The sequence below is a fragment of the Trachurus japonicus genome, unplaced genomic scaffold (assembly GCF_045865225.1).
Source record: "Trachurus japonicus isolate A0001 unplaced genomic scaffold, Traja_1.0 AP031211.1".
NCBI lineage: Eukaryota > Metazoa > Chordata > Actinopteri > Carangiformes > Carangidae > Trachurus > Trachurus japonicus.
The window spans coordinates 1-8,335 of NW_028221344.1; the positions used below are offsets into that span (position 1 = coordinate 1).

The 8,335-nt window shown below is 39.1% G+C and overlaps 1 protein-coding gene across 1 annotated transcript; it reads left to right on the plus strand.

The window, feature by feature from the left end:
- Positions 1-2,260: 2,260 nt before the first annotated feature.
- On the plus strand, positions 2,261-7,840 carry LOC146959519 (microfibrillar-associated protein 3-like). Its single transcript, XM_085772981.1, has 3 exons — positions 2,261-2,423; positions 3,157-3,449; positions 6,669-7,840. The coding sequence occupies exons 2-3, from the start codon at positions 3,203-3,205 to the stop codon at positions 7,430-7,432; spliced, it is 1,011 nt and encodes a 336-aa protein (XP_085629107.1). The 5' UTR covers positions 2,261-2,423; positions 3,157-3,202; the 3' UTR covers positions 7,433-7,840.
- Positions 7,841-8,335: the final 495 nt, after the last annotated feature.

Below are 8,335 nucleotides of genomic sequence, written 5' to 3' on the forward strand. Positions count from 1 at the left end.
AGGGAGAGTGGGGTAATTTGTGCCATGGGGCAAGTAGTTCCACCCCTGTTATCTAGAAAACCATAGAAGAAGTTGGTCATGTGATCACATATTTTTGAAGGGGCATCCATTTCACTCATCCTATCAAGAAGGGAGACACATGGCTTGAGAGGAAAGCACATTTATGTTCAAAAAACTAGTTTTTGCCCTCCAAAGTAAAATTTCTATGATCAAGGTTTTTTGATTGCCATGTTTGAACAATTATAGATAACTTTGAAAACAGTTCACACATGTTTTAGTGCTTTATTAAGCTACACCATGAGTCTATACAGTTAGCATGATGCCAGCTCAAAACAGCTGGGGAATCCTTTGTTCTCAAAATGCTGGGCTTGGGGTAATTTGTGCCAAAGGGCCTGGGTTAAGTTGTGCCAGTGGCAGTGCTGTCTGTGTATAGGAGAAACATGGCAGTGGGCACGGATTTGCTTGAAACTTAACATGTGTGATGAGGGACCGCCCCTGAACACACCTGCCCAGTCTGGTTGTGCTCGTAGCCTGGTGGATGAACGAGACATTGCGTTTCTTTACGCCACAGCCCCCAGCGTGCCTCAGGCCCCCACGACTGAATGGGGACAAGCGAGGGCCCGATCATCGCCGCTTCTGGCTTTAATTTTGTATTGAATGTCTTGCTTTTATATAGCATTAACATTTGTGAGATTAAAATGATCTGTTTTACTTCAATTATCAATGGCACAATTTACCCCAGTGTATTCTCTCTAATGGCACAACTTACCCCGCACCGGGGGCAAGTTGTGCCAGAATTTTTTTTTTTTTTCTAAAGCTATATTTCTGAAACGGTTGATTTAAGATTCAAAGTGATTGTTCCCAGGGATGCACAACATCCTAAACTATATGTACATATATTAGTTGGGGGCATTATTATAATGCCCTTGCTTTAAAGGCAGTTTAAGTAAAAATTGGCACTACTTACCCCGCTCTCCCCTACATGGGAGGTGTTTGCTAAAGCAAAGCAAACACCACACAATCACATGGCTGATAACCAGGAATATAAAATATGTAATAATATAAACTCGGTTATGTTCTATTGGTTTGTATTATGAATATTTTACAGTGTTATTGCATTATCACTCCTATGTTCTAAGCACAGTGGCACATGCAGGCTTCACTGTGGGCTCTGGTAGTAGTTGAGGCGAGCTAATGGTTCGTGCCTGTACTTAACGACTACCAGCAGAGCAAGCTTCAGTTTATGCCCCGGCAGCATGTTCATTTTTACTTATCTCAAGATCACGTTTATTCAGAAAAAATATCACATACTTACTCAGTTAAACTACAAACTTACCCCGTCTGTCGCTCAGCTGTCAAGTCTCGATGCTAGCAGTTAACCGTAACCTCAGCCTGCTAACAGTTTCCCTCCCAAAGATCCCCGACGATTAATGTTTATCTTCTTTATTTCGGTTTTAGGCTCAGTTTATACACATTAAACTTCTTTAAACTTTTCAGAAAACCAATATTGTTCACATTCTCTCTCTCTTTTTGTCCTACAGGATTAGCCACGTCACATTTGTTTTCACTGAGCTTGTTTTCACAGTTGGCGACGTTAACACGAGTTCCGTTTCAATACTTTCAAGATAAAAGTTTTCTCATGACAAAGGTAGATTTGAAACGGAATATGTACTGCCACAAAGACGAAAACTGCTTTGATTCTAAAACAATCAAACAATACACGAAAAGCTAGGCGGACATTTAAATAGTAGCACAGCTCCTTTCGATGGGTGACAGGTTTTGTGATTTTATTTTGAAAGGAAAGCCTCCTTACTACCCAACAATCACTACCGTTCAGTAGGCAGCTTGACGCAATGGACGCAATCACGTAGTTTGCTATCGGAAATAGATTACAGTAAGACTGGAAACATCAAAATAAAACCACTGATTTCTTCTAGCATATTTGAATAATGACAAAAAAATATATAGGCTGAAGGACAGCTTCCATTCATCACATTCACTAATCCTACGTGTTCCTCTGGGCTGAAGCAGAGAGCTGGAGATTTTACTTGAATGAATAGAAATAAGCTCTGAGAAGGTGCAACAGTTATTTATGATAAATTATAAGAGGCTACTAAATCGAAATAGACAAAACTATGAAACTCAATTTTTTTCTGTCATTTTTAAGTACAGTATGGCAAAAACTCATAGTGTGTCACACTTTCCCACCATTGTAAAAGCGCCTGTTTGACAGTAAGCCACGCCCACTCACCTGCTAATTACCTGTTCTGAACAAGGAAGTGGCCGCATTTGCTTAGAGACATCGTGGTCGTTCTGCTTTAAACGATAAAATAGCAGTAAAAAAGAAGAAAGAAATAGAAAAATATATTTGAACTTACATGAAGTTAATAGGAGTTTATCTTTTGTTGGTGTCGGAGCAGCAGGTGGGTTCAGGTGCTGGGTGTTGGCTGTTGTGATGAAGGTGATTTTGTGTGGGTGTTCACTGTAGCTCTCAGTGGTCAATGTTCATGTAATTTTGTATGATTTACGATTTCCCCCTCAAATCATAATAGGCTATTATGTAACACTGAACTAATTAAATAATGGTAGTTTTTTAAATAACTCTTTAGCTTAGTCATATGAGAAACTCAGTTTGTAGCCCAATTGAAATGAAGGGTTAAGCAGTTTAATTGTTATTTTTACTTAATCATTATAATTAGGCTATTGTTGTTATTTTTGTTGTTGTACCAATTAACTGGCTTCCTCACTGCTGTTTTCATGGCATTACTACCAGTTGTCTCCATACTGCATCTTAAGTTCATTTTACCAGCAGTTTTATGAGGTATTCAAAAGTCACATTAACCAATCATATATCTGCTAAAAGTCCAAACACATTATTAAGGCACATAAAACACAAGCTATTAAACCCTTCGCATCAACATGTAAAGTCTCATAATTAGTAGGCTAATCATGGCAAGTGACGAGACAAACACAGGCTAAAACCTTTATCATACAATTTATTACATTTGTAGATATTGTCTCAGTGTTTGTGATTGCATTAATGGACTTAGGGTTTTGGACAACTGGTGTAATTCCTTGAGAAAATCAACAAGAGGCCAAACTACTTTCCCTGTGTTGCTGGTTGAGCTGTAACCGTTAATACTTCCGGTTTTGCAGGTTTGTCTTGTCTAGATGTTGAGCTGAGGCCACGTCTGCCCTCGACATGTTTTCACGTGAGAAACGCCACCCGTCACTCCTGCTCCTCGCAGCCCTCCTGCTTGGTGGCTGGACAGCAGAAGCAGCTCACAACGGGTCGGAGGAGAGGGCAGCGTCCCTCCTACAGCCGTCCAACAGCTCCTCCATCGTGGTCAAGGAGGGATCCAACACGCTGATCGAGTGTAACGTGACCAGAGGCCATGATGACATGAAGTGGTACAGCCCAAAAGGAGATCTACTGGGCGAGGGAGCAGGTAGGACGAGTCCTGCATGGAAGCTCATAAACCACTCTGGCATGTTAAGACTACACAAAAATAAAAGAATTTGACACTGTCAAAGTAGGTGGAAGTCAAAACAAGTACAGTAGCCATGAGCTGTAGTTTCATTATCCTTATTATCAAGGTAAAGAAATGTCATCATTCAGTCAGACACCAACTAATATTTCATAATATTGAAAACTGAACTGTCTTCCCCAAATATATTCATGAAATAATGCTTTACTTGGTGTACACTGTATCTTGGCATGTGACAAATAAGACTTATAGATTCCTTATACCAAAACCATAAAATCCCCAAATATTATCACATCAAAAGAAACAACAGAAACATACAACAAAATAATTATATAATGAACTTTTGTTTAATGTTTGTTGCACAAGGAAAAGGGAAGGACATTTGATTTTTAATGTGTATTTTTATGCAGTGTTGAAACACCACATAAATGTGTTGAATTTCAACTAAGAATATGTGTCAGACTTAAACTGTACCAAACCTGGCAAAAAATTACGGTTATTTTCAACATCAAATAAATTGAAGTAAACCCAAGCAGTTTGTTGCATCATATAAAGGATTAAACCTGAAAATAACTAATCCCAACAACAAACACTACAGACCAGTGGGAACGCAATACAACACAATAGGACAACATCAAAATTTACAGTTGTCAAAAACGTCAGCTCATGACACTGATACTACACAGCTGTTTAATCATGAGGTTACGTAATCAGTGACACATTATATTTTACATGTTAAATTTAATAACACAAACAAAGATTAACAAAGAAATGGCTCTAGACAGACTAATTACCCCGAATATTTTATTGATAATGATTTAAATGTTGATAATATTGAGGAGGTGGTTAATAAGTTCAATCATTTCTTTGTAAGTGTTGGACCGAAATTGGCAGAAAAAATCCCCGATCCACCAATGACTGGAAGTACCAATGAGGAGGTCATAGAAAGGAATCCTTCTTCTATGTTTCTCAGAGCAATAGAAGAAAAAGAAATTATAGAAACTGTTAATAAATGTAAAAACAAGATGTCATCTGACTGTCATGACATAGACATGAAAACAGTAAAAAGGGTTATTGCTGGGATTTCTAAACCACTCACTCATATCTTCAATTTATCATTCCAAACCGGGCAATTTCCTCATAAAATGAAACTAGCAAAAGTAACACCGCTGTATAAAACTGGGGATCGTCACCACTTCACAAATTACAGGCCTGTTTCTCTTCTTCCTCAATTCTCAAAAATACTAGAAAAACTTTTTAATAATCGATTGGACAGTTTTTTAGAAAAACACAACTTACTTAGTAACAGTCAATATGGTTTCAGATCAAACCATTCAACATCACTTGCTTTAACAGAACTTATAGAAACTATAACAGATTCCATAGATAAAAAGCAATATGCAGCAGGAGTATTCATTGATCTAAAAAAAGCATTTGATACAATTAACCACAATAGATTGATTTATAAATTGGAGCAATATGGGATCAGGGGGGGTTGCCTGAATTGGGTGGGAAGTTATTTGAGAAACAGGCAGCAATATGTGAAGATGGGAGACTGTTCGTCAGAATGTCTGGATATTGCATGTGGTGTCCCCCAGGGGTCAGTGTTGGGACCCAAACTCTTTGTCCTATATATTAATGACATCTGTAATGTGTCTAGTCTAGTTAAATGTATTTTATTTGCAGATGACACAAACATTTTTTGTTCTGGTGAAAATTTGCAGCAACTTTTGGATGTCATCACTTCAGAGTTAAGTAAAATTAAAAAATGGTTTGACAAGAATAAATTATCACTAAATCTGAACAAAACAAAAATCATGTTATTTGGAAACTGTAAAATACACAATCAAATACAGGTACAAATAGATGGTGTAAATATTGAAAGAGTAAATGAAAATAAATTCCTGGGAGTGATAATAGATGACAAAATTTGCTGGAAACCTCACATTAAACATATCAAATCTAAACTGTCTCGCAGCATTTCAGTTTTGGTAAAAGCAAAGCATGTCCTAGATCATAAATCACTCTATATTCTGTACAATTCACTGATTCTTCCTTATTTAGAGTACTGTACGGAGACATGGGGAAACACATACAAAACTGCACTTCAGCCACTTTTCATACTGCAAAAAAGAGCAATGAGAATTATTCACAGGGTTGATTATGGGGCACACACCAATGACTTATTTTGGAAATCTAAAACTCTAAAATTGTTTGATTTGGTGGAGCATAAAACAGTCCAAGTATTATATAAAGCAAGGAACTATCTGCTACCAAGAAACATTCAGAGAATGTTTCACGAAAGAGAGCAAGGTTATGATTTAAGAGAGAAATCAAATCTAAAGGTTGGTAGAGCTCGCACAACAAAGAAAAGTTTCTGTATCACCATTTGTGGAGTAAAACTATGGAATAATCTGAGTACTGAAATCAAAAACATTTCGAGTATAATCATGTTTAAAAAGAGACATAAAGAAATGATTCTCCAGAGGTACATTGAATAATTCACACAAGGTGTTTGCTTACTTACTATTTGGATTAAAATGTGTAATGTGTAAAATGTTTAATTAGAACATATAGTTAAAATGATAGGGGTAGGATTAGATAAGTTTATACTTCTTCCTACTCCTTTTCGCTCATGTAAACTGCGTTGCTTATGAGATGTTGTGTATACATTTTTTTTCTGTTCACTTATTATATTATTATTTTATCTTATTTATTTTATTTTTTTTACACTGTCGTTTACATGATCGAAATAAAGATATCAATCAATCAATCAATTACTAGTGTTATTTTGGCATCAACAAAATTAAACTTCTATCATGTTTTGACCTTCAGTTGTTTTCAGGTGTCAAATCACATCAGTTGCAGATTTATCATTTCCATCACGTGTTGATGTGATTGATCATTAACTGTCAGTTTAATGCTTCCTCAGTCCAAGTCATCTCAATGCTGCCACGGCTTGTCTTGTTTGTTGAATCAAATCTAATGTATAAAAATCACTCATGCAAGAGTTTAAATGCAATAATGTAAAACTGAACTTTAATTACAGTTAACTGGGTTTGTTGGCCTGTGTAAATGATTTTGATGCTTCATTAAATAAGCTATTAATGTGAAAACCTCTGCTCTTTCTTCTAAAAGTTTTTGGTCAAACTTTGTTGTCTTGTCTCTTTTGAACTCAAGGAGGAAAGTGGGAGATCCAGGAGAACGGCGCCCTGAACATCAGCGGGGTCTCCTTCGAGGACCGAGGCCGCTACACCTGCGTGGCCTCCGATGGCGCCGGCGGGACCCAGAACTACACCGTGACTGTGCGCGTGGCCTACACCGACAGCGGCCTGGGGCTGTACTACGTCATCGTCTGCCTGGTGGCCTTCGCCGTCACCATGGTCCTGAACGTGGCGCGGCTCTGCATGGTCAGCAGCCACCTCAAGAAGACGGAGAAGGCCATCAACGAGCTGTTCCGCACCGAGGGCGCCGAGAAGCTGCAGAAGGCCTTCGAGGTCGCCAAGCGCATCCCCATCATCACGTCGGCCAAAACGCTGGAGCTCGCCAAGGTCACGCAGTTTAAGACCATGGAGTTTGCGCGGCACATGGAGGAGCTGGCGCGCAGTGTCCCCCTGCCGCCGCTCATCCTGAACTGCAGGACGTTCGCGGAGGAGGTCGCGGAGACGCCGGCTGACCACGCGGAGAAAGCGTTGCCCGGCAACCGTCAGGCTATAGGCCCGCCCTGCTCCGACAGGGCCAGAGAGGAGGAGGAAGAAGAGGAGGTGTGCCAGGCGCTGCTATCGAGTGAAAGGCGAGCGGAGGGTGGACGCAGCGTGGGCGTCAAAGTGTCAGTCCACACTGTTTCTGAGGACGTGTTCAGCGAGAGTCAAGAGGCGGAGAAGAATCTCCACGTGCTGACACCTGGCTCACGAACAAGTGTGAGCTACGAGAGCAGCATGTAGCCTGTGTCTGACGTCTACCTGCAAATTAGAGATGAAGAATAACTGTGAGGTTTTTTCACACTTTAGATTTTGTGCTTATTAATGTTGAGTTTTATTGTGCTATTATAGGAAGAAAAAAAAAAGTTAAAACTCTACTCTATTGAAAGCGTCAAAGAAAAACCTTGATTTTATCTGAGGAAATCAAACTACCACTCGTGTTCTTCCCTCTCGCTTCAAATCATTCCCTTGCAGTGAGTTTTCTTACAGCCACTTTAACACACACATACACTGTGTTCTCAGTGATGTAGAAGAGAAGCGCAGAAGGTCTAACTTTGCTTCCAGGAATATAGCCTAAAGATCAACAGCTGCAGTTGCTTCTCTGTGATTCCAGATAAGACCTAATGGCGTCAGTAAAGTTTTACCGCCGCATCCAAGCCCACAATTCTATTTCCTCTCGTCATCAATATAGATGGGGGTTTTATTTTTCCTGTTTGTGTGCAGACTTCCTTCCTTCTATCTTGTGTTCTTTATGTTTGTCTGCTCTCAGTCTCAGAGCTCATCTCCTCCTCCGACGCTTCACTTTTGTTCACTGTTACAGTCGCTCAGCCTCCGCAAACAAAACATCGTAATGAAATATCCTCATTTTACTGTGCCAGTTGTCGTCATGGCGCATTGAGCATTCTGAGTGTAATCTCTGAGTTTATTTGTCCTTGTTTGTGAGGAAAACTGCAGGTTTACCTTTTCTTTTTCTGTTTTTAATCATTATCAACAACAACAACATTAATCTTTATTTATTGATTTTCAATGATGCTAAAATTAAAGAGGTAGAAATAGAACAGACCAAACTGACCAGAAATGCAAAAGAATAAAATAAAAATCAATTCATAATAAAAACCTGTGCCTCAGAGCTACATGTCAGACAAT

Excerpts from the sequence above, each read along its gene's own strand:
- LOC146959519 (XM_085772981.1), top strand. The coding sequence starts at position 3,203 with ATGTTTTCACGTGAGAAACGCCACCCGTCACTCCTGCTCCTCGCAGCC. Across the intron at positions 3,450-6,668 it reads TCTACTGGGCGAGGGAGCAG|GAGGAAAGTGGGAGATCCAG; the intron begins GTAGGACGAGTC and ends TTTGAACTCAAG.